Source organism: Indicator indicator, chromosome 8 (assembly GCF_027791375.1).
Source record: "Indicator indicator isolate 239-I01 chromosome 8, UM_Iind_1.1, whole genome shotgun sequence".
NCBI classification, from domain to species: Eukaryota; Metazoa; Chordata; class Aves; order Piciformes; family Indicatoridae; genus Indicator; species Indicator indicator.
This window is the reverse complement of record NC_072017.1, coordinates 27,586,235-27,612,607: the sequence shown is the minus strand read 5'-3', so window position 1 is coordinate 27,612,607 and position 26,373 is coordinate 27,586,235. Positions and strand designations below refer to the sequence as shown.

The window sequence follows — 26,373 nt, the reverse complement described above, 5'->3', positions numbered from 1 at the left end:
GGCTGCTGCTTCACACCTCTTCCACCCTGCGAGGAGGAGAAGTAGAAATCTACACATACAGGGGCTCACACACCACATGTGCTGAAGCAGGAGCTGCTGCCACACTTCTGCTTCCAGAAAAGGAGGGGCAATCCTTCTTCACACCCACTGCAAACCTAAGATTATGGCTAGCTCCATCCCAGGAAGGGAGCAGGAGTGCTTGGTCCCAAACATTGTGGGGTTCAGGCCACTGCTTGGTCGTAAACATTGTCCAAGTAGATACATGGGTATCTGTGTCTCAAAGACTTTCTGCTTGGGGCATGAGATGACTGCTGCAAGTTGTGTTTTTTTGGGGGTTTTGGGTTTTTTTTAAGCATGCTTCCAGGAAACCAGGAAGCTCTGCTGGGATGGCAGGGGAAATATTCCCTATCATCCTGCTAAATATTGGGATATTAGGAAAAAAATCTTGACTGAAAGAGTAGTCAGACATTGGAGCAGGCTGCCCAGGGAGGTGGTAGAGTCACTTTCCATGGAGGTGTTAAAAATAAGAGTAGATTTGGCACTGTGGGGGACATGATTTAGTGTGCACGGTGGTGCTGGCTTGGCACTTGGACTTGATGGTCTTAGAGGTCGTTTCCAACCTTAATGATCATAGAATCATAGCATGGTTTGGGTTCAAAGGGACCTTAAAGATCATCATCAAAGTTCCAACATATCTATCATGGGCAGGGACACCTTTCATTAGACCAACTTGCTCAAGGCTGTCGAATTTGGCCTTGAACACCTCCATGGAGGGAGAATCCAAAGCCTCCCTGCGCAACATATTCCAGTGTCTCACTACCCTCACTAGAAAGATTTTCTTCCTAATCTCCAGCCTAAGTCTCCCCTGTTCCAGCTCAAAGCGACTGTCCCTTGTCCTGTCACTACAAGCCTTCGTAAAAAGCCCCTCCCCAGTGTTCTTGGAGGTCCCTTCAGGTACTGATTCTATAAATAATATTGAGTCATCTGCTAAATTAAACTCTCAGAGACAAATCTTCCAATGCCGAGACAGAAGATGAAGTTGTGATAATCAGGACAGGACCTGTGTCCTGCTTCTATCCATCCCCTCAATTTCTATACACTAAATTGCCTACAACTTTAACGGAATGGCTGCTGCACAGGGAAGGAAATCAGCTTCTAGCCAGAAGAGTGGGAAGTGCCTAGCAAGCAGCACCATGAGCATCCCTTTGCCTTTTTCCTCAAAGTCTTGATTTTCTTCTGCCTTCCCCTGGATTCATTAGGTGTAATATCATGAAAATGACTGCAACAATACCTACTATTTTCACCCCTTCCTCACCATTTACTGCTTTAGTTCCCCAAAGCAGATAACCCTGCAGCCAGCAGTACCTTCTTTGCCTCCTTGTCTGCCCCAAAATGAGCCTGGGGTGATGCAGGAGAGTTTAAAGAACAATGAGCTGCTCACACTTCTAAGCCACCTTAGCCTTGTAGAAATTTGGCCATGGTTTGAGCAGATCTGAGTTTCCATTAGCTAAGCAGAGCATGGGGAAACAGGGAGGAAAATGAAGCAGCAGTAGTTTAGAGGAAAAATAATTACTGGAGAGGTCAGTCTCCACTATGGAGACTCTTTGGTAGCTGCAACCTTGAACCCTTTTCCTTTTAGCAGAGCTTGTCACAATTACATTGATGTTGTATCCATGGTTTTTTTTTTTTGTTGGTTTATTTTTCTGTTAAGTATTAAAATGAAAAAAAAAAAAGGCATTAAGTCTTGCACTGAAGTTTATAAAATATGTATTATTTAACCACACAACCCAAAGAGCTCCCTAAGGTAAGGGCTTATTAAGGCAGTTCTTTAAAAATCACTATTATGTATCTAGCAGACCAGAACAGCTCCTCTGAAGCATTCCCAGTCAATCCCACTAATAAATATTCAGCACGATGCAAATTGAAAATTCTCTTTCCAAATCCTTCAGGAAAGTAGCCACTAGATCAAGTTTACCATCTCTAGCCACTTGGTCTATTTTTCTCCTCAAGATATTCTTCTCCAGATTCCACCATCAGTGAGAGTATATTATCATCTTAATTGCACATCAATTTAAAAATACAAATATTATCTGTTTCCTTAAAGAAAAATGAAAACTAATGAAGTTGAGCAGCTGCAGGAGCCAGAATTGTTTAATCTGGAGAAAAGGAGGCTGAGAGGGGACCGCATTGCTCTCTACAGTTCCCTGAAAGGAGGTTGGAGCCAAGTGGGGGTTGGTCTTTTCTCCCAAGTGGTGAGCAATAGGACAAGTGGAAATGGCCTCAAGTTGTACCAGAGGAGGTTTAGGTTGGATATCAGGAAAAATTTCTTGACTGAAAGAGTGGTCAGGCATTAGAACAGGCTGCCCAAGGAGATGATAGAGTCACCATCCCTGGAAGTGTTCAAAAAACATGTTGACCTGGCACTTTGAGACATGGTTTAGTGGGCATGGTGGTGGTGTGTTGATGGTGGACTTGACGATCTTAAGAGGGTTGTTCCAACCTTAATAATTCTATGATTCTAAGTAGAAAACACTTCCCCCTGTCTCCTTCTCTTTTCTCTGAGGATTAAAAGCTTCCTGCATTTACAGAGTCTTTTAGAAATAATTTTCAGAATGTCAGAAAAGTCTTTTGCTCTGAGGTAGAGCCAGCTTCTGAACCTGGTGGAACAGCCTTTGGCTGCAGAGGTGTGCAGGAGCAAACCAGTTATTTAGTGCTGCCTGCTGTGATGGAAAGGAAGCTGTGGGTTTAGAAGAAACTCAACAATATAAACTGGGCTTTCTAGAGTGTTGTCCTTCAGAAAACAAGACCTGAAGATATAGAGGACTTGGAGATTTCTTTGAATAGATCCTTTCTTTGCAGGAAAAAAAAAAAAGAAAAAAAAAAGAAAAAAACCCAACCAAACAAGAAACCACAAAACCAACAACCAAGCAATGAAAGAGAATATGGGAATGATGCTGCAGGTATGAACACAAAGGACTCTTCACCAGAAGAACAAACTGAAAGTCCCCTGCCAATCTGATTTGCTTCCATTTTGTGCTACTGCTCATTCTTTTTTTTTTTCTTTTTTTGTTGGTTGCAGGAGAAAAGGCACAGAATTTTGAGGCATTTTTGGCTTTCTTTGCTGCAGTTTGTGGTTTGTGGTCTGCTCTTTGTACAGACTTGCTGGGTTTTTTTATTTATTTTTGGTTGGTTGGTTTGTTTCCTTTTCTACGCTGCAATTCTATGGCAATAAAAATACCAAACCACGCCATGTTTTGCTTTAATTGAAAATCAGAGACTTACAATTAAGGACATTTAGGTCCTCTAGTGGGGAAGGAGACAGTCTCCAATTCACCAAAGACAAATTTGTTTCCACTGCTCCCATTATGTGGGACAGGAATCAGAGGAATCCTCATCCATGCACCTCTCTGAACATTTACCTTTGTATCCACATGACCATCAAGCACTCTCAGTAGCAGAGCACAGTGGATCAGAGGGTTGCTATTGGCTCAACAAGTCTGTACTGTATAGAAACAACTTGGGAACATTCCCATTGAATTCAAGTAATGACCAATCAAAGAATAATGAAGCCAATCTCTAGACAATTGCTTGGCAATACATCTGCAGCACGTTTACTCTGCACGTTAGCTGTATGCCTGACTGTCTTCCTGCACAGTTTGCTCTTCTGCCTCAAATGCGAATGACAGAAGCTTTAATGATTTTTTCCATATTGATCTGACAGCTGGTTCATGAGACCACACTGATAAATGAAATTTATCAGCAATTCAGGTCATTCTTACTTGATGAAGGGTCTGTTATCCTCATAGCTAAAGAATGCATAGACATAAAGACAAGAACACCAACATTAGAAATAGCATGACATAGAGAATCCACCTCACTGCTAGTCCCCCTCCCTTCTCCCACCAGCCACCACCAAACCAAAGGTGGGCTGGCATCAGGTGAACTTGGTGCACACCAGCCAGCCTGACTCACAGCCCCAGGGAACTGAAATGTGGCAAAGAACCTTGGCTTCACACACAAGAGTCAGCATTGTTAGCTGTGAGCTGCAGCTACCCCTCCTGGCTGCCACCACACCTTTGAAATCTCTTTTCAGAAATCTTGACTATCTCAAGAGAAAACAGGTTTGAAACTCCAGTGTAGACATTGCAGAAGGCTTTCATGCCTTCAGATGGGAAAACTTCACCATGCCTCCCAGCACTCTCCATCTGCAGTGCTGTAGTTCAGTGTGCTCAGTTTTGGGGCCCTCACTCTAAGAAGGACATGGAGGTGCTGGAGCACATCCAGAGAAGGTCAACAAAACTCGTGAAGGGTCTGGAGAACAGGTCTGGTGAGGAGCAGCTGAGGGAAATGGGGGTGTTTAGTATGGAGAAAAGGAAGCTGAAGAGAGACTTCATTGCTCTCTATAACTCCCTGAAAGGAGGTTGGAGCAAGGTGGGTGTTGGCCGCTTCTCCCTAGTAGCAAGTGACAGGATGAGAGGAAATGGCCTCGAACTGCCCCAGGGGAGGTTTAGATCAGCCCTTGTCACTGACAGGCAAGCAGTGCTGTCTCAGCTCCGGCACATACACATTCCCTGGGCCGAAGACCTCCCTGCCTCCATCCCCATCCCAACTTCTAATCAAGCCCACTTGCAGCTCTGCTTCAGCATCCAACCACCGCCTTCAGCTGTCCTTGCTGCCACCCATGCAAGGTTCTCTCCTGGTCATCACTTGCCACCCTGACAGCCACTTGCCTTAGATCTCTACTGGCTGCAGGAAGACATCTGGGTTGCCTGAGGGCACTCAAATGTAGAGTCTAACAATGCATGGGGGAAGCACAAAGCATGTCAAGAACAGAAAGGAAAGAAGCAGCACATGTAGAGGAGCTGCCTTGATGTAGGGAACTGAATCCTTGCTTCCACACACAGCAAGAAAAGCTCAGTTCCTTTGGCTAAGCAAAGACCCTTTCTTCACCAGAAGGGAGGTGATGGAGTTACCATCCCTGGAGGTTTTTAAAAGATATTTGGATGAGGAGCCTAAGGCCATGGTCTAACAGTCGTGTACAGAGAAGTGTTGGGTTATGGTTGGACTTGATGATTTTAAGGTCTTTTCCAAACAGATAATTCTATAAGTCTAAGACAAAAAAGGCTGGGACAACCTCTGCATCTTCAGTGGATCTGAGGAGGGAGGAAAAAGACAGAAAAGATACCGATCTTAAAAGCCTTCCCCCTTAGCTGCACCAGTCCCATCTGTGCAGCATGATGTTGGTTGGATCCCTCTGCTTCTCTTTGCTCTCTTATTCACTCAGCCTGGGAGATCTCCAGGGCAGGTTGCTGTTGTGCTCAGGTCATGTCTAGTACTGCAGGTCTTGTAGGCCCCCCATGATGTAACTAAATCCACCAAAGAGGTGAGACAGTCTGGAGCTCCCAGGGCAGCAGTAGTTTCTACTGCTGTATTTACAAGCACACAGGGTAAAGATTTTACTGTTGAAATGTCAGTGGTGATAGCTTATAAAATGAGAGAATTAGGGATTGCTTCCCCCCACCCCCTCCCCTCAGCTCTGCTGCGCCTATCCAGACCTTTGCAAAGTTCTTCAGCAATGTGCCTTTCTTCAAGGCAGCTGAAGGCTCCATTTCATCTTGTATGGACAAAACATCACTAAACACAGCCTCTTAGCTTGAGGCTAACACTTCAAAGCAGCTCAGAAGTAAACCATCAAAAAACCCCAAGAAGTTTATACCCCATTTTCAACCCGGATGTGGCTAGAACCCACTGCCCAAAGCAAGCAGGCACCTAAAGAAGTGAGACTTTCAAAGGTGCCTAACTCCCAAACACTTCCAATCTCAACACACAGAACTCATAGGACATAATCTCTCCTGCTGTGACCAGCACAATGAGAGAGGTGATTCTTCTCTTCTGCTCTGCTCTTGTGAGAGTACTGCATCCAGTTCTGGTGTCCACAGCACAAGAACGACATGGAACTGTTAGAGTGGGTCCAGAGGAGGCCACGAAGATGATCAGAGGGCTGGAGCACCTCCTCTGTAGGGACAGGCTGAGAGAGTTAGGGCTGCTCAGCCTGGAGAAAAGAAGGCTCCAGGGAGACCTTAGAGTAGCTCTCATGTATCTGAAGGATACACGACAAGAAAGCTGGGGAAGGACTTTTCACAAGGGCTTGTTGTGATAGGGTGAAGGGCAGTGACTGAGTTGGAAGAAGGTAATTCAGACTGGAAGAAATTCTTTAGAGCGAGGGTGGTGAGACACTGAAACAGGTTCTTCAGGGAGACTGTGGATACCCCCTCCCTGGAGGGAGCCAGGCTGGATGAAGTCTTGAGCAACTTGATCTAGTAGAAGGTGTCCCTCTCCATGGCAGGGGTCAGGGGAAGCTTTGGAATGATCTTTAAGGTGCCTTTCAACCATTCTGTGATTCCATAATTCTATGATATCCTTTGTGAAATACTGAACATTCCTTTTCATTTTACCAACTGAAAAGTTGCAAGAAGCTGAAGTCTTGTGACAGCAACAATACCTGTCTGAAAAACATTACTCCTGAATGGTGTGGCTTTGTGTGTTGTTTGGGTTTTTTTGGACTCTATCAGTGAAGTCTGTCAGTGCTGCAGCAATACTGTGTCATTACCTGCAATACATAAAATCCATCACTTAGACAAAGGAATAGCCTTGGAAGAGTCTTAGCCCACAGGAAAATGGAGTTGCTGACTGGAAAACTGAGATGATATTCACTAGTGTTACAAGGAAATAATACTGAAGCAGAAATCATTGGAAAACCTACCCTAGTGCAGCTTGAACATGGTAGATCTGAAATACTTTCTCCAGACTTAGATAAATTCTTCCCATTCCTGCTACTAAGGGGAACACATTCCATCGAATTTTAATGTGACTCTGATCCTTCCATAGTTAACAGGAGGCTGGTAGCCTCAAAGAGCAGATGAAGGTTGTTCTCTTCCTACTAACAAGTGATAGGAGGTGAAATGGCCTCAAGTTGCACCAGAGGAGGTTTAGGTTGCATATAAGAAGAAACTTGTTAACTTAAAAGGTTTTCAAAGACTGGAACTGACTTCCCAGGGTGGTGAGTGAATCCCCATCCGTGGAGATGCAGATGGAGAGATGCAGTGCTGAGGGACAAGGTTTAGCAGTGGACTTGTAGAGTTAGGTAATAGTAGGAAGCAATGATCTTCAAGGTCTTTACCAATGAAAGTGATCCTGTGATTCTATGATTCCTTTAGCCTGTGAAATCTTACCTCCCTTCTGTTTCTTCACAGCCCAGATGATGGATAGTGGATGGCCTACCAATCTGTATAAATACCTTATTCATTTTCTAAGCCTAAAAAATTCCTGGCTTTACCTTGGGGCAAAGACTTCTTAAGGTTAATTATACATCACATAAAACTCTTTGAATACCTTCTTTTAGTTAGATGTCTTTCAATTTCCCAGAGTACTTTCTCCTAGGATAAGAAAGGATTCTTTATATCACCTTCTATAGTCTTGTGATATTTCCAGACCAACACTTTTCTTAACTAGCTGTTAAAATTAGCTGCTTATCCTCTACCTACTGATGTCTTTGTTCAGACACTTCAGGATTTTCAAAACCAATGCATCTTATATTTGGGAGCCACTTTCACACTGCCTGTCCTTTTAAAACCCCAACATGTCAATTTTGGACAAAAGGCAAACAAATTGATGTCATATCCACCGACAGCCCAACATGGGGGCACACATCATAGAATTATGGAATCATAGAATGGTTAGGGTTGGAAGGGACCTTAAAGTTCACCTAGTTTAAACTTCCTCACCATGGGCAGGGACACCTTCCACTAGACCAGCTTGCTTAAGACCCTCTCCAACCTGGCCTTCAACACCTCGAGGGAGGACCCATCCAGACCTCCCTGGGGAACCTGCTCCAGTATTTCACCTGTTCCAGTGTCTCATTCTAAAGAATTTCTTCTTAATCTCCAGTCTTAAATCTCCCCTCTTCAGGGAATCACAGAATGTTAGGGGTTACAAGGCACCTTGAAAGATCATTCAGTCCAACCCCCCTGCCAGGGCAGGATCCCCTAGAGTAGATCACACAGGAACACATCCAGGTGGGTTTTGAATACCTCCAGAGAAAGAGACTCCTCAACCCCCCTGGGCAGCCTGTTCCAGTGTTCTGTCACCCTCACAGTGAAAAAACTTTTCCTCATGTTTCCATGGAACTTCTTATGCCTCAACTTCCACCCACTGCCCCTTGTCCTGTCATTAGGCATCACTGAAAAGAGCCTGGCTGTTGTCACTCACCCTTTACATATTTATAAACATGAATGAGGTCTCCTTTTCTCCAAGCTGAAGAACCCCAGCTCCCTCAGTCTCTCCTCGTATGGAAGATGTTTCGCTCCATCATTTTTGTGGCTGTATGCTTGACTGTTTCAAGCTCAAAGCCACTGCCCCTCATCCTATCATTACAAGCCCTTACCAAAAGTCCCTCCCCAGCTGTCTGCAGTCCCCTTCAGGTACTGGAAGGCTGCTCTAAGGTCTCCCCAGAGCCTTCTCTTCTCCAGGCTGAACAGCCCCAGCTCTCACAGCCTGTCCCTCTGATCATCATTGTGGCCTCCTCTGGACTTGCTCCTCTAACAGTTCAGTGTCCTTCTTGTGCTGGAGGCATCAAAACTGGATACAGCATTCCAGGTGGTAGCGTCCCAAGAAGAGAGTCGAGGGGCAGAATCCCCTCCCTCTGGTTGCTGGTCTGCAACTTTTCTTATCTGATGCAAAACTAGATCCTTACATGTCGAATAGCGAGATCCTGGATTTCTAAAGCTGCCGCCTTTATTTTTTTTTCAGTAGGAAAAATAAGTCAGGAATTTACCTTCACAAACAGATTGGTCCTAAAATGCTGCTGAACAAAGCAAGCCTGTTACTCAAAAGGCAGTTATTCAGCTCTGCTTTGAAAAGCATAATGCCTGCTCTTGCTACATCTTGAAAAGAATTTACTTCATTTTTATTTTTTGTTAAATATATTTAACAAAACATAGTTTTTGAGTGGCATGTAGAGTAAAACCAGGCCCTTAACAACCCCCTACATAACTAATCAGCTTCAGGTGTTATCATCCAATTCTACCCTTTATGGTTTAACTTTGCCTGACTGGAATTTATCATTCTTTTGTTAATTCAAAGTATTTTCCCATCTCTCTGACAGCAGAAAAAGGCTCAGTAAGCACATAGGCTGAGTGCTCAAGCCCTAAAATAACATGGCTTGTCTAGCAAGCAAAACTGCCAACACAAGTACACAGAAAATCAAGCTACTTGAAACAAGAAAGAGAAATTAACACTGGGAAGCACCAGTATGTCCCTCAATGTCACCTCCTAGGTTAGAGGCTCTGGGGAGACTTTTCTGAGGCCTTTCAGTAGTTGGAGGAGACAATCAGAAAGCTGGGGATAGACTTTTAGCAGGGCCTGTTGTCACAAGACAAGGGGCAATAGCTTTACACTGAAAAAGGGGAAATTCAGATTAGATGTAAGAAAGTCTTCACTATGAGGGTGGTGAATCACTGGCCCAGGATACCCAGAGAAGCTGTAGATGCCTCATCCCTGGAAATATTCAAGGCCAGGTTGGACAGGGCTTTGAGCATAATGGTCTAGTAAAACATGTCCCTGCCCATGGCAAGGGGGCTTGGAGCTAGGTGACCTTTGAGGTCCCTTCCAACTAAAACCAATCTATGATTTCATGAGCACACAGGACCTTTAGTAGCTGTTATGAGTGTTGAAACCTAAATACCAATAGATGGATGATGTGCCCCCTTGAAAGCACTCAGGAAGACCCATGGAATTTATATGAATATGACACAAATAAAGCAGGGAGACAGAGATTTCCTGCAGGCAAGCACAAGAGAGACACAAAACAAAGCCTGCAATTGTGTCTCCCCACTGCCTGCCAATACAAGGCAGTAGGGATGTTTGTTTTCTTTTCTTTCTTTTTTTAATTTCAGGGATTAGAAAAGATTGATTTATTGAACTGCTGAAAATCTACAGGAAGGAGTTGGAAAGTCCAGACACTCTCCTCATAAAGCAAGAGGGTTCACTGCTAATTAGTGAAGGAGCATCTTCATGGGGAGAAAAATCAATCATGAGCAATAGAAGAGTGCTTAAAGGATTTTGCCTTTATGCTCTGTGACAAAGTTCCCACCTTGATGGCTGGAAGCCAAATGTCTTCCTAATTGCCTTCCCTAGGCTGCCGGCATTCACCGCATGGCTTTCCAAGCTGTTATTTCCAAGTCTCAGCTTCTGGCTCATTCACTGCCTTTGCCAGGACATGGCCAGTCCCCTGAAGACCTCCTCCTCATCTAGGAAGCCAGTGAGCTTGTCATGGCTTCATTTGCAAAAGAAACTCTTGCCTTTACATGCCTTGGAGATTTGAAAAGGTTGGGGTCCTGCCTCCAGGTATAAGGAAATTTTATAGAGATTAAAAACCACTGCTGCCTTCCAATAGTAGATCTGAAATTTTTATCCAGACCAAGGCCAGATTTTATCCAGACCAATGAGGAAAAACCTTCCTTGGCTCTATGTGATGCCTAAGCAGAAGATTTGGGGCAAAATATGCCCCACATTTCTACCAGAGGCAAAGCATCATCACTTTCACCCTCAACTCACCCAAGGAAGTCATGGTCAGCTTTCTGAGATTTGCTCTTAGTTATTCCAAGCAGAAAGAGAACTTCTGTTAAGCTCAACTCATGTTCTGTAAGTAATTTATTACTCTCAGAACTGCTTACCCTGGTTAATTCTACCTCCCAACGCTGCAAAGGCATGGCACAATTACTCAAACTACACTGAGGTGTAACCACATACCTGATTGTTTCCCCCAACATGGATTCAGAAAGGCTTTGGACCCACTGCTGTTGTCCAAATACCTAACAGGTCACACCTTGAACATTGTGTTGAATTTTGGAGCCCTCACTAAAAGAAGGACACTGAGACTCTCAGGTGGGTTCAGAGAAGGGCAAGGAAGCTGGTGAATAGGTCTGGTGAGAAGCAGCTGGGGGAACTGGGCTGTTTGGTCTGGAGAAAAGGACGCTGAGGGGAAACCATTTGGCTCTCTACAAGTCCCTGAAAAGAGATTGGAGCCAGATGAGGGTTGGTTTCTTCTCCCTACTAACAACTGAATTCCCATCCCTGCAGGTGTTTCAAAGAAGCAGAGGATGTGGTGCTGAGGGAGATGGTTTAGCACCAGACTTGGTAGAGTTAGAAAATGGTTAGACTGGATGATATTAATGGTCTTTTTCAAGCAAAATGATTCTGATTTTATGATTCTTTGACACAGCACCAGCAGAGCTTGCTGACAAAATGTTTAGAATGTATTGCTTTTTCAAACAGTAATCATGATTTATGGGTTCACAGAAAGAACTCAGGTATTTAATATCTTCCAGGACACTCTCAAATCAATAAGTGCTGATTGATTTTTATTTTATTTGCTTAAATTTAAAAAGGACAGTACCTGTCAGTGGGAAGATTTGTGCTTTACAATCAGCACCCAACCATAGCACAGCCATCACACAAACCAGAGATAGGAAAAACTCCAGGCTAAAAGAGTCAGATATTAACCAGACCCTTCTGTGGAAACCCCCAAACAACAGCAGACTACAACAAAGAGAATTAGATGCTGCCATCAACATCACTGGGCAAAGAAAAGGCACCCAGATAGAAATGCAATCACAGATATTTTTTCAACACTGGCAGGGTTTCTGCCTCCAAGGTGCCCACAAACTCTGCACTGGAAAATTATAAATGTGCTCTGTCTTTCCTTGGTAGGAAGCTTGTAAATACTTCATTTTGTTCCATCTCCAAATGATTTTGCTTTAGGCTGCCTGCTCAAAGTTTGCTCATGCAGAGATACATGCAAAAGCTGTGGAGGATCAGCACTGAATTACCCAGGTGACCAAGAAGCATGGTACTTTCTTAGGCAGGGTCCACAGAGACCCTTAGCTGATGATAGCTTAGATGTGACTCTGTGAAAACACTGCAGTCCCTCTCAAGACCATGTGAGACATCGCCAGAGCTCCTGTATGAGCTGGGGTTGTTCAGCCTGGAGAAGAGGAGGCTCCAGGGAGAACTTTGAGCAGCCTTCCAGTACCTGAAGGGGGCTACGTGAGAGCTGGGGAGGGACTTTTCACAAGAGTTTAAACTGACAGGATTAGGGGCAACGGCTTTGAGCTCAGAAAATTAGAAAGAAACTCTTCAGAGTGAGGATGGTGAGACACTGGAACAGGTTGCCCAAGAAGATTGTGGGTGCCCCTCCCTGGAGGTGTTCAAAGCCAGGTTGGATGAGGTCTTGAGCAACCTGGTCTAGTGGAAAGGGTCCCTGCCCATGGCAGGGGGTTTGGAACTAGATGATCTTTAAGGCCTCTTCTAATCCAAACCATTCTAGGATTATATGATAATGAAAACATGATGCGCAATTTCCAACATGCACCTCAGCACTCCACAGCTAACATCTACATTTTGCAGAGGAGGGATGTTTTCCAAAGGAGAGAAAAACCTATTCCTCATTTTCAGCAGTACCCAGATCATTTGGTCATCCTTGCAAAATGCTCCTGTCATGTTTCTTGCTGCCTGCATATCTGAGGCACCATTACAACACACACTTCATTTCTCATTCGAGTCTATCCACATTCAAACACTGGCTCAGGGGCTCTTTCTGTTCCCGGGAATTTCTTTTCCTGGGGCAGGAATCCAAGGATAATTCTTCTCCAAAAGGCATCCCTGAAATTTCTACACTATGAGTGTGTTGCCTCCAAAAGTCAAAGGAGCAAATAGCAGAGCTGGATGGTAAGCAAAGCATTTCAACACCCTATTCTTTAGCAGCCCACTCAGTCTTTCTGTTTTGTGAGTAAGCCTGTGTGAAAATGGTGACAGAAACATCATGCTTCATATGCATAGAGGAGATTCCTCAGCCCTCTGATCATCTTTGTGGCCTCCTCTGGACCTGCTCCAGCAGCTCTATGTCCTTCTTGTGTTGGGGGCACCAGAACTGGATGCAGTACTCCAGGTGGGATCTCCTCAGAGCAGAGCAGAGGAGCATAATTCCCTCCCTGTCCTGCTGCTCTCACTGCTTTTGATGCAGTCCAGGACATGGCTGCCTTCTGTGCTGCAAGTAACCATTGCTAGCTCACGTTGAGTTTTTCATCAAGCAGCCCACCCTAGGTCTTTGTCCTCAAAGGATATCTGCTACAAATTACTGTTCTGCAGTAATCATAGAATCATAACATGGTTTGGGTTGGAAGGGACCTTAAAGATCTTCTGTTACCATAGGCAGCTCTTCCTCCTGAAGGAGAAGAAATCCTGTCTTTTCCAAAGTCTAGCTCATATCTCACTGCACCCAAACCCAGGATGTTTACTTTTCCTACATTTCAATCAGCTGAGTAAATAAAACCAGCCCAGTAACCCTCTGCTTCTGCCAGCATACCACCACTGTGTTAAATCAAGGATTACATTTGAACGTTTCCACAGACAGTCTTTGGAAGTTCCATTTAACCTTTGTTTTCAATTTCCTACCTAAATCTGAGAGGTTTATTTTATTTTACTTTATTTTATTTTATTTTACTTTATTTTATTTTATTTTATTTTACTTTATTTTATTTTTTTTTTTTCTTGATGACTGAAGAAAAGCTGCAGGACTGAAACAACAAGTTAATCTAGGGGCTGGGATTAGTCATGTCTCTTGAAATAAAAGACATATGTTGAAGCAAGAAAATGAGCAGATAATCACTTCCACCGATACAACATATGGGGAGAGCAGGATATGGCAACGCTTTGTCAAAGAGGCACCCTTGCAGAAGGGGGTTTCTCAGTTTTGTGCCTGAGCCCTCAGCCCTCACCTCCCTCAGCCTGAATGGACTCCCTAAAAGAGCAGGTTTCCACAAGAGGGAAGAAATCTCCAACCAAACAACAGTGATTAATGGCAGGATTAAACTATCTCAAAGCTCCTAATTGATAGTGTCTCTTCAGCAATGAAAGAAGCACTCAGCTGAAAGTCTGGGACTCCTGTCTGAAAATAAGAAATGATAATGAGTTGTTTAGCCTGAAGAAAAGGAGGCTGAAGGGAGAATTTCTTGCTCTCTATAACCCACTGAAGGGAGGTTGGAGCAAGGTGGAGATCGGTCTCTTCTCTCAAGGAACAAAAATAGGACAAGAGGAAACAGAATGAAATTGCACCAGTGAAGGTTTAGTGCAGATATTAGAAGAAACTCTTTCCCTGAAAAGGTTCTCAAACAGTGGACCAGGCTGCCCAGGGCAATGGTGGAGTCCCCATCCCTGGATGGGTTTAAAAGCTGTGTAGATGTGGTTCTGAAGGAAACAGTTTAGTGGTGACATGACAGCACTGGGTTAATATTTGGACATGATGATCTGAAAAGACTTTTCCAACTGAAATAATTCCATGATTCTGTGACTTTGGGGTAGGTTTCTATTGCACTGGATGAGCAAACCCAAGACTACAGCCCCAACATGCTCCTCTTTGAAGAGGTCCCCATGAGTTGTGTTTACTAAAGAGAAGCTAGGTGGCCTATGGTACAAGCCAAACTATTCACTGGTTAAAACAATAACAATAAAATGGGACAAAGAGAGAAGTGAGCTGACAAAGCCCTTGCCTCTAGCCTTCTTTGCAGTGGGTCTGCAACTGCACTTGGCAGCCATGGCTAACATCTCATCTTTCCAAAGTCAATAAAATAAAACCTTGTTGCCACATACTGTAGCACAGAAGAATGTGAGAAAATCTGGTCTGGGTGGGGGAAAGGCTAACAAACCCAGACAGAGCTGAGGAAGAGAGGACAGGCACCTCCAGGAACTTCAAAAGGAAGGTTACACAAGTAGGGAACAGAAATTACAGCTTCTGGTCTCTCCTAGGAGAAAAGAGGTTTCACTGCCTCCCCTCCACTGGCAGTTTGGAGCTCACAGAATGCTGGCAGATGGAAGAGGTCTCTAGAGATTATCTAGTCCAAACCCCCTAATAAAGCAGGATCACCTGGAGCAGGCTGCATGGAAACATGTGCAGGTGGGTTTGAAATCTGTCCAGAGAAGGAGACTCTACAACCTCTCTGGGCAGCCTGGTCCAGGGCTCTGGCACCTTCACACCAAAGATTTTCCTTAAGTTCAGATGAAACATCCTGTGTTCTGGCTGGCACCTGGTGGCTTGTTGTGTCACTAGGCACTGCTGAAGAGCACATCCTCTCAACCTTCACCAATGATGTCCTGTGTTAAGTTCAGACATGGTAGCTGCTTGGCCCCATTGATAAATCATTTCGATCCACTTACAGGACTTGACTTCTGTTAACTGACTAACTGCTCTCCCTACCAAATTCTCTGCCAATTTTCCACATCAGGCACTTGGGGCTTTTTAGCCTAGAGAAGGCTGAGGGAAGATCTCATAAATGCTTATAAATACTTAAATGGTGGGTGTCAGGAGAACGGGACCAGTCTTTTTTCAGTGGTGCCCAGTGACAGGATATGAGTTAACAGACACAAACCTGAACATAGGAAGTTCCATCTAAACATGAGAAGGAACTTCTTCAGTTTGAGGATGGTAGAGCACTGGACCAGGCTGCCCAGAGAGGTGCTGGGGTCTGCTTCTTTAGAGTCATTCAAAACTCCTCTGGACACCATTCTGTGCAACCTGCTCTAGGTGAGTCTGATCTAGCAGGGAGGTTGGGCTCTGGAAGTCCCTTCCAATACCACCATGCTGGGATTCTGTGAGAAGCACATCTAGATCCCCATGAGTGGAGCCCATCTTTATTTCCACTTTACTAATGCCATGGTGACCTGAATAAACAGTATTAAGACAGCTGCTGGACAAGTGGTGTTCTGCCACATGATGCAAAGGCATCTGGAGAAGAGATTCACCTGAAACCTTACATTTCACAGAGAAAATGCTGGTTAAGCATCTGGAAACACCAGGATGGTTTGTTGTGTGGCAGCATCTGGCATGAGTCAGAAGAAACTTCTTGTGTGAGGACCACAAGGAGCCACAGTACACGCCTGACCAGCCAGAAAGGAGTTGATGAAAGCAAAACTCTAGAACCATGCTGGAGTATTCACATGTAGATGCATTTTCCTTTGTCACATAAGGCTTCCTACCAGAATGTGGATAAGAAAGAAGCATGTTCCTGTCTAGGAGAGTCTGAGGCATTTCATACACCTAACATCTACCCAGCACAATGGAAAAGTGCAAAGGAAAGAGTTTCTGCTGCTCAGCTCCAGAAATCACTCTTCATGGAAGCAACTTCCAGTAAAACAACTTCGCAGCTGCTCTGAAGTATTCCAGCTGGTAGCACATCCTCACCAGGAGCCATCTGCTAGCGAGAGAGCATCAGTACCATCCTGACATGCCTGTAGTCTCCACCTTGCAGGCTAGGGATGCAAGCAGCACAACAGGCTTTTACCTTCCAAAAAATCATGTGTAGTCCCTGGCTTAAAAGAAGGAGGTGGTTGTGGCCCCTGTACTTGGCACTGGTGAGGCCACACCTCAAATACTAGGTTCAGTTTTGGATCCCTCACTACAGGAAAGACATTGAGGGGCTGCATAGTGTCCAGAGAAAGGCAGAAAAGTTGGTGAAGGGTCTGGAGAACAAATGAGGAGTGGCTGAGGGAACTGGGATTGCTTAATCTGGAGAAGAGGAAGCTGAGGGGAGACCTCATTGCTCCCTACACATCCCTGAAAGGAGGTTAGAGCCAGATGCAGGTTGGTATCTTCTCCTCAGTATCAGGTGACAGAATGTGAGGAAATGGGCTGAAATTGTGCCAGAGGACATTTAAGTTGGATATTAGGAAAAGATTCTTTTCTGCAAGAGTGGTCAGGCACTGGAACAGGCTGCCCAGAGAGGTGGCGGAGTCACCATCCCTGGAGGTGTTCAAGAAATGTATGGACATGGCAGTTTGGGACATGGGTTAATGGCCATGGAGCTTCTAGGTTGATGGCTGGACTCGATCTAAAGAGGTCTTTACCAACATTAATGATTCTGTGAAAGGAGGACTTGAGCATGACCCACACTGGCTCAGCAGGCAGAACTCACTGAATCAGCCCAGTATCCACCTGCCAAACAGGGAGGATGCTCTTGACACTGGGGGAAGGACCCATATACAGAATCACAGTATCTTTTTTGGTTGGAAAAGACCTTTAAAATGATCGAGCCCAACCATTCTCTGACTGTAAAATGTGTCCACCCTACTTCCTTCTTGAAAGTACTGAGCTGAGCTAGAAAAGGTAACATGGGTGAATAATTAGCCAGCTCTTTACTCATCCAGTTTCTTGCTGGATAATCCATGGGTAACCAGAGCTCCATTGCAAGAATGTCAGGTTCTCCCACGCTGGCACCATAATGCAGGGCCTGTTCCTGAAAGTTAGGGAAGTTTATTTTTACAACTTTGTGCAGTGCTTACAAATCTTTCAGGCACACAGCATCTGGTTCAGGCACTGCCCTTTCAATGGCTGTTCTGTTGGTGCAGTAATTAAAGGTATCCCAGGTGACACCTGATCCCTTATCAAGTTCATTAATTTAAGTGGAGTTATTTGGCTCTCTATTTTCTATGCTTCATAATGTATTTCTAACCTTTAAAGTGACATAGGCAAGCACCAGCTTGCAGGGATGCTTATTAACAGCCTATTAAAATATTTTATGGCCTTTATTTTTACATTGCCACAGGGAATCAAGTATTTGGCTGTTGTGGAACAGGCTCAAGGATTTATGTTGCAAGAGCTTTGCCACAGCCAAACACAGAACAGGGCTAGGAAATGAAGTGGGAGAACAAACTCCCATTGAGCTCCCTTTATGCCATAAAGCTGTCACACACAGATGGCAGCCAGGGGCCCTCCAGTGCTGGCCCTCTGTTTGGTTTGGTTTGGTTTTACAAATGTAAACCAGTAAGACAAGAGCACAGAACCATAGAATCATAGAATTGTTTTGGTTGGAAGAGACCTTCAAGATCATCAAGTCCAACCACTATCTAGCTCTACCACATCCCTCAATACCACACCTCTTTGAAACACCTCCAGAGATGAGGATTCAGTTACCTTCCTGGGAAGCCTCTTCCAGTCTTTGAGAACCCTTTCAGCCAACAAATTTCTTCTAATCTCCAACCTAAACCTGCCCTGGTGCAACTTGAGGCCATTTCTTCTCATCCTATCACTTGCTCCTATGGAGAAGAAAACAACCTGCATGTCACTGGAGGGATCTGCCTCTAATTTGGATCTTCTAATCTAGATCTAAATATTTAAGGTGTGAGAAATCCACTAGGATCTTAGGATATGTGGCCCAAACTGTAAGGAGAGCTACAATCAAACATCAAGCCTTTCCAGAAGGGACTTTTCAGGGGAAAGCACTGCCAGGCTTGCACAGGGGCTTGTACTCTCAGGATCCTTCCAGCAAACACAGTTTTAGCAGCCCATAGCTACTTGGCTTCTCTGCCCAAGTAAGAGCCTTGGAAACCAGCAGTGTGCTTAAAGATGGGGACTGGGTTGCCCATAAATCAGGTCCCTGCCATGGACAGGACGTTTCACTGCCCCAAGCTTGCAAATCTGCTCCAGCACCTCTCTAAAGTATTAAAAGGAGACTTCCTTCTCTAAGCCAGGCCAGCTCCTCTTTTTGCTGCGGTGAGGGTAGGTAGAGGAAGCAGTAAACATTTGAAACACCTCCAGGGATGGGGATTCAAGATTCAAGGCTCTGGGATCATGCTGACAATCAGGCAACACCTCCTCAGAAACAGATCTGGGTACAGACCTCTGGAAGTAAGCTCAGAAAATATTTCTGTGATTATCTATGAAATACTGTGGTCTGTGTCTTTTTATTCCAGAGCTGCTGCACCACAGATGCATTTTTCACCTAAATTAGAGCAAAGTAGTTTGGAATAAAGCCATGATCTTACCTGGAAGAAGACTGTGATTTTACCTAGAAGACAACTATGGTCTTACCCAAAAGTATTCCAGAGACTGCAAGCCCCTAGGAAAGCTTCCTGACAGGTGTTGCAGTTTCAGAGCCAGCTGTAGCCGATCCCCACGTAGCTGCTCACACAACTGTCCCTTGCACTCCCTCACCCAGGCAGGATGGGAGGGAGAGGTTTGGGGGAAAATGATCAGAGGGCTGGAGAACCTCCTCTGTGGGGAAAGTCTGCAAGAATTGGGACTGTTTAGATTGGAGAAGAGAAGGCCCCAGGGAGGCTGCAGAAGGGACTTCTGGTTCCTGAACAGGGCCTGCAGGACAGCTGAGGACAGCCCTTTTCACAAGGGCTTGTAGTGACAGACTGAGGGGCAATGGCTTTGAGCTGGAAGAGGGGAGATTGGGAAGAAGTTCTTTATAGTGAGGGTGGCTAGACACTGAAACAGGTTGCCCAGGAAGGTTATGGATAACCCCTCCATTGAGGTGGTTATGGCCAAGTGGACAGGGCCTTGAGCAACCTGGTCTAGTGGAAGGTGTCCCTGCCCATGGCAGGGGTTTTGGAACTAGATGATCTTTACGGTCCCTTCCAAATGAAGCCAGTCTATGACTCCATGATGGCAGCAGAAACAGAGGCACAACACAAAGCAACCTGCCTGCAAGTTGGGCAGGGACAGCCATGGCCAAGGTGTGAGTCCCTGAGCTCACTGGGGTCCCCTGCATTTGTATAGACTCTGGTTCCATTTCCTCTCCACCCTTGAAGAAGAAGGTGTTCCTAAGAAACTAAAACTTCACTCAATGGACCACCTGAGGTTGTGGCATTTTGGGAGCATGGCAAGTTTTGCCTGCTGGGGAAGTTTTAGGGTGGGACTGACTTAGTTTAAAGCCACCTGTGCTCTCCTGAGAAGTGTCTTGCAGCTCTGTAATTCAGTCCTCTCCTAACAAGCTCCTTTGGTGCCTCTTCTCCTACTCCCACCACAGGAAAGAGGAGAAAACCAACTTCCAACCATGCTGCAGAACACTGCCCTTTCCTGGATGGGCAGCAAAGTGTTGACTCCCAAGAATTTCCTCCTCCTGAAGTTCATTAGATAATTTTAATAATTAGCAGGCTCCCCATCTTATCACATGCTGCAGCTGAAGTTCTCCCCATTTTTTTGAATTGAGCAATTAAAACCAGAGGTACTTGAATAAACAGGCACTGACAGAGAGTAATATTCTAATATAATGAGGCAGCTTGCTAGACATTAAGATGCCCAGGCTCAGATGTCAACCAAATCCAAGGGCAAACAAACCATGCCATGGCTGGCAAGCACACCTTCTGATGTGGGCACCCCCAGGTAAACCCCCAGTCACTTTGCTGAAACAAATCAGATTGTGGGGAGAATTTGAATCATTAAATCTGTCAGGGGCTAAAACAAACAAAAAAGAAGTCAGGCTGCTGCCCACAGAGCACAGAGAAATAGTAATGACCAACAATTTCAGTACCTTCCCTGTAGAGTCTGTAGTAATTAGCCAGTAATTATTGGCCACGATCTCCTTTTATGTAGTGGACTAAGAGGTACCTGCTTCAAGGACAGCAAATGCAACTTTGCTTCCTTCATACAAAATCAAATGGAAAATGCTACCACTGGCAGCCAAATCCCAGTAAAGACAGTGTTTCACCATCAACCACTTGCTAGTGATTAGAAACCACTCTGCAGTGCCATAACCCAACGTATTGCCTCTGGTTATCACTGCTGCTGGCAGAGCTGGTTACTCTGTGCTCTTCACAGAGCGGAACAAGGCCCTGAACAGCAAAAGATAGACAGAGGGAAAGAGAAAAAGAGACACCAGCCACTTACTTGATGTTATCAAGGCATCCAGATTCGGGTTTCAGTATGGCAGTATGATGAAACATTTTATAGAGCGCAATCCCAAGGAAGATGACATTAAGCTGAAATGGAAGGAAAGAGGGGGGAAAAAAGGGTTACATGAGACAGCACAACATGATGAAGAAAAAGTCAATTTGTGGTCCGTAACAGGTAAGTTGCTTTAGGAAATTAGCTCTTACTACAGTTTTACCATGCCTAAATAACAGAAAATTGCCCAAGATTTTATGAAGTGAACTGGTCTATTAACTGCATGTCCCTAGGTGTGGCCTGCCCTAGGTGATCCTGCTTTGGCAGGGGGGTTGGACTCAATAATCTCCAGAGGTGTCTTCCAATCCCTACCATTCTATGATTCTATGAAGGGTCTTTTCAAGCATCTTGCTTCATCAGTTCCATTGGAACAAAGCAAAAAAAAAAATTCTTCGTTTTTTTTTCTTCCTCTGAATATATCTTTTAAATAGAGTGTAATGGGGGAGGTGGTCAGGGAAATCACTACTGCTGAAGATGCTTAGCACCATGTAAAAAATTAAAAAGCCCCAAAAACTAAAAAGGAAAGAGTTTGATTTGTTTTTTAAAAGATGTGATGGTGTTTCAACGTCTCAGTGTTAATAAAGCTTCCAGTTCTGGGAAAGGAGATCCCCCAAAAGCCCGTGATCAAAAAATGAAGATATCTTTTTATTAATTCATTGCTCAAGGGAAAGAAGAAACAAAACCCAAGGGTTTTAGTTGGTGATGCAGCTCCCTTCCTGATGTGGAAGGCTGTCGAAATGGCCCCCAGTTGTGGGAGAAGCAGGAGAAGCAGGGACAATGTCCGCATTGAAGTGAGAGTGCCTGGTTTGCTGTGTTAGCCTATGCAAAACAAAGGGTGGTTTATTTAAGCCATATTGTAGCGATTAAAGTATGAGAAAACTCCAGCTGTCCCTGAAGTGGAGTTCTCTACCTTGTTGCTGTGTTAGCTGATATGCTGGCAATGTGCTAACCATGAAGTCACACGAGCTTAAACTTCCGCCGAGGAGGAAAAACCACCACCAAACCTCTCTTCCAGTTTGGAATTTCTTTCATTCCCCCTGCCTGTGCCTTTCTGACCCTGCCCTTTTCTTGCATGATTGATGCAAAGCTTCACTCTGAAATGCAAAGGCAGGCAGGCAGTGAGGGGCATCAGAATAGAGCTTGGAACTTTCAAATGTCCAAGGGTAGTAACCAAACTCTGTGAGCACCGTCTCCGAAGCTCCCCAGCCTGTTTTGAGCAGACATTTTGCAATGCCAAGAGCCTCTCATAATGAGGGTCTAATTGCTTGTGCCAGGTGAGGTCAAAGAAGAACATGACTTTCTCAAATTAATCTGTGTAAATTAAAAATAAAGAGTAAAGGGACAGCAAAAGTTTTATTTCTTGACCTGAGAGATGGAGTAGTTAATTAGGAGTTCTTACCATAATTATCAAGGTCGCTGGTCCTATAAAGCTCCAAATGAAGTAGGTGTCAAGTCGGAGCCAACATCTGTAATGAAACACAGGGGAGAGAATGCATTCAAGGACTGCACCCAGGACATACATCAAGAGTGAGCGAGCGACAGAGAAGAATGTGAGCTGCAAAACGCGGCGGTGGGAGACAGGAAATATTACATTGCTTGTTCATTTAAATGCTGAATTATGTGCCCAATTTCTGACAGCGCTATTGATGGAGGAAGATAATTACCTCTGGAGGAAGTGGGGAGAAAATGGCACAAGGCCTAGCTGCATCTGTTGGGAAAAAACACTTAGAAGCCTAGTGTTTTTTAAGGAAGGGGCCTGATAAACTGCTTCTTTGCTTGAAGTTCCTCTCCCCTCTCTGGCACTGATGCAACACAAGCTGTCTGTCAGCTGTCAAGCGAGATGCCATTTCTTCAGCAAGCAGAAAGGAGTGAGTTTGGTGCAAAGAGGAAGCAGGGTTTGTATAACAGAAGGCTGAGGTTTAATTAGGTTCAGCAACTTCCCCTTCAGAGCGTTTTATTTCCCCCAACCTCCAGAGTGTTTTCTTTCCACTAATATTTCCAGGGTTGCATATGGTCTGTGCTATGGCATGAAGTTGATTCATAGCCTAAAACTAAATTATTAATCGCTTAATTTCAACTACATTTAATACTCCCCACATTTTTTAAGGCCCCCTGGGAAATTACATTTCCATTCCTAGTTCATTCCAGGCGACAGGAAGATAAAATGGAAGTGACTGGTTACAAGACAGACGAACATAAATTCCAGAAAATTTTGCATACTGTTTAAAATAATAATATCTTGCCATGTTTGGAACTCTGCAAATCACAGCTCCATTTAGACAGAGGGCTAAGGAAGCATCACATCACTCTTAGAGGAAACATCTCATGGAACTTCATAATCACACAAGTGACAACCACACAAACTCATTGTGGTGGAAGAATCAAACAATCACAAAATCACAGCACAGTAGGGCTTGGAAGGGACCTCTGAAGACTCCCTAAAGGCCAATCCCTGCTGCCAGAGCAGAATTATTTAAATCAGATCACACTGGAACATGTCCAGGAAGGTCTTGAAACTCCACCTTTCTGAGCAGTCTGTTCCAGTGCTCTGCCACCCTCAGAATACAGAAGTTCCTTCTCATGTTTAAATGGAACCTCCTATGCTCAAGCTTGTACCCATTGTCCCTTGTCCTGTCACTGGGGATCACTGAGAAGCGTCTGACCCCATCTTCCTGACATCTACCTCTTGGATATTTGTAAGCATTAATAAGAAAGAGCAGTTCTCACTAAGGACAGTTCTGGTGTACATGCTGCATGGGGTTTTCTCTTCCAATGGACTCTGCAACAGGCAGAAAGGTCTGTGCCAGCAGCCCCATGGAAGAGATCAGCAGCGGCTGCCTTCTGAGAGAATAAAACATGACCTGAATCACTACAATGGACAGAAGCTACGGTATGAATAAACTCAAAGATGCAGAGAAAGCTTCTCAGTTCCTTCCCTGACCACATAAATCCCACATCTCATCAGGGCTGAAGATGTATTGGTGTCTAGATGTGGTCCTACCACTCTTCCTCACAAATTAAAACACTGTCACTTCCATGAGTCTCATTCCTGAACTGCCTCTGCAGCTGTTCATCCAAAATCTTCATCTGACAGCATCAAAATCATAATGTGAGAGACTTTTGGAGTAATTGTAGGGGAATCTCGTTTCCTCTGTGGCTTCTAAAGTTCAAGGTGATTTAAATGCAGCTGGTAATGAAACAACACAAGTGACAAGAAACTCTTTGAGTCTGATTTCCTGTAGGAGAGGGTTTATACCATCATGACATCTGTGTATCACCCATAACAACACCTGAAATGTCACCCAACTGCAACTAAATTTGACAGAGGAAAAGAGATTTCATGGATAATGAAGTCCCTGTAAAAAGTTCTCCCACTTCATCCCTGAAAACAGATGTCTGCAGAGCAGCACCTCACACATTGCATGGCACTGCAGACTTCATATCCCCTCCATGCCATGGGAAAACAGGAATAGAGGTTTCATGGGTAATGAAATCCCTGTAAAAAAGTCACAGAATCATAGAACCATAGAATGGTTTTGGTTGGAGAAAACCCTCCAAGATCATTGAGTCCAACCATCAACCCAACACCACCATGGCCTGACCACTCTTGCAGTGAAAAAAAATGTTGCTAATCTCCAACCTAAACCTCCCCTGGCACAATTTCAGGCCATTTCCTCTTGTTCTATCATCTGATACTACAGAGAAGATACCGACCCGCACCTCACTGCAACTTCCCTTCAGGGAGCTGTAGAGAGCAGTGAGGTCTTTCCTCAGTCTCCTTCAGACTAAACACCCCCAGTTCCCTCAGCCACTCCTCAAGACCTGTTCTCCAGACCCTTTACCACCTTTGTTGCCCTTCTCTGGATACGCTCCAGCACCTCAATGTTTTTCTTGTAGTGAGGGTCCCAAAACTGAACTCAGTGTTAGAGGCGTGGCCTCACCAGAGCTGAGTACAGGAGGACAATCACTTCCCTGCTCCTGCTGGCCACATTATTCCTGATCCACAACAGAATGCTGTTGGCCTTCTTGGCTACCTGGGCATACTGTTGGTTCACGTTCAGCTGGCTGTCAACCAGCACCTCCATGTCCTTTTCTGCTGGATAACTTCCCAGCCACTCTGCCCCAAGCATGGAGCGTTCATGGGGTTGTCCTTACACCCAACCCTTTAAAAAGAGATGTCTCCATAGCAGCTGCTCACATATTGCGACAGCATTTTAGACTTCAGACCTGCCCCATCAGTGGGGGGGGAGAAAAAAGAAGATTAACTCGTGTTTTTGCCTTCAGCTGTCATCTAGAGATCAGGGAATAGGCAGCCACAATTTCTTTTTTCTCCTGATAATAAGAGTGCTGCTGTGTGGGAGAAGACTCAGAGGGTTGAGATTTTTTAAAAAAATTGAAACACGATGAACTTCTTTTTTTTTGCCAATTTAACATTCAAAACATCCCCAGCCCCTGCTGAGCAGGAGTCGGGAACATGGTGTATTTTAATTGCCAAGCAACTTGGTTTCCCTTCAGCACGGAGAACAAGCCAGGTCTTGGAAGGCCCAGAGAAAAGGAAAGAAATAACCTCCTCTCTCGACTCCTTCAAGCATGCTGGCCAGCCATATGGTCACATCTGCTGCAGCTGGTTCTGCAGATAGATTGGGACATGGGGAAAAATCAGTGGAAGCTGAAATACAGCATGAGGGAAAAGCCAGAAACTAAAAGGAAATGACCTTAAGTCGCACCAGGGGAAGTTTAGATTGAACAGTAAGAAAAATATCTTGACTGAAAGAGTAGTCAGGTATTGGAACAGGCTGCCCAGGGTGGTGGTGGAGTCACCATCCCTGGAGGTGTTCAAGAAACATGTGGACATGGCCCTTTGGGACATAGTTTAATGGCCACGGTGGTCTTACGGTGATCGTTGAACTTGATGACCTTATAGGTCTTTTCCAACCTTAATGATTTTATGATTCCACTCTGTTCCCCTGAAAACCCTGCTGTGGAGCACAGTTCAGTGACAAGAGATGGATGAGAAACAACTCAGGAAACAGGTCACACCCTTGGGATAAGCCAGAGGGGACAGGCATGGACCAAAATGTTCCCCTTCCAACAAAAGTGTACTTTATCTAAGCAAGAGTACAGCTTGAGAAAATTAGAAAAGGCTTTTCCTTGGCCTCTCTGCACACTTTCACAGAACACATAATCACAGAATGGTAGGGATTGGAAGAGACCTCTGAAGATCATCAAGTCCAACCCCACTGGCAGAGCAGGATCACCTAAGGCAGGGTACACAACAATGCATCCAGGTGGGTCTTGAAATTCTCTAGAGGAGGAGACACTACAACCTCTCTGGCCAGCCTGATTCAGGGTTCCAGCATTGTCACTGTAAAGAAGTTTTTCTGCATGTTGAGGCGGAACTTCCTGTGTTCCAGTTTGTATTTATTGCCCCTTGTCCCCCACTGAAATGAGCCTGGCCCCTTCCTGACACTACCCTTCAGATACTTATAAGCATTTATAAGATCTCTTATCTTCTGCACACTAAACAGCCCCAGGTCTCTCAGCCCCTTCATTATCCTTGTAGCCTCCATTGGACACCCTCTAGTCCATCCCTG

General features: G+C 44.8%; 1 protein-coding gene across 17 annotated transcripts in view; it reads right to left on the bottom strand.

The window, feature by feature from the left end:
• The window catches only part of ADGRL3 (adhesion G protein-coupled receptor L3), a 308,221-nt gene that overhangs the window by 31,185 nt on the left and 250,663 nt on the right, over positions 1-26,373 (bottom strand). For 9 of the 17 annotated variants that reach the window (XM_054382987.1, XM_054382993.1, XM_054382997.1 and 6 more), the window contains 2 exons: positions 22,179-22,245; positions 20,723-20,814 (listed from right to left, as the gene is read on the bottom strand). In XM_054382987.1, the coding sequence (XP_054238962.1) occupies positions 20,723-20,814; positions 22,179-22,245 (159 nt within the window). Of the gene's footprint in view, positions 1-3,779; positions 3,807-20,722; positions 20,815-22,178; positions 22,246-26,373 lie in introns of all 17 variants that reach the window. The other 8 variants (XM_054382986.1, XM_054382990.1, XM_054382994.1 and 5 more) reach the window with 1 other exon arrangement.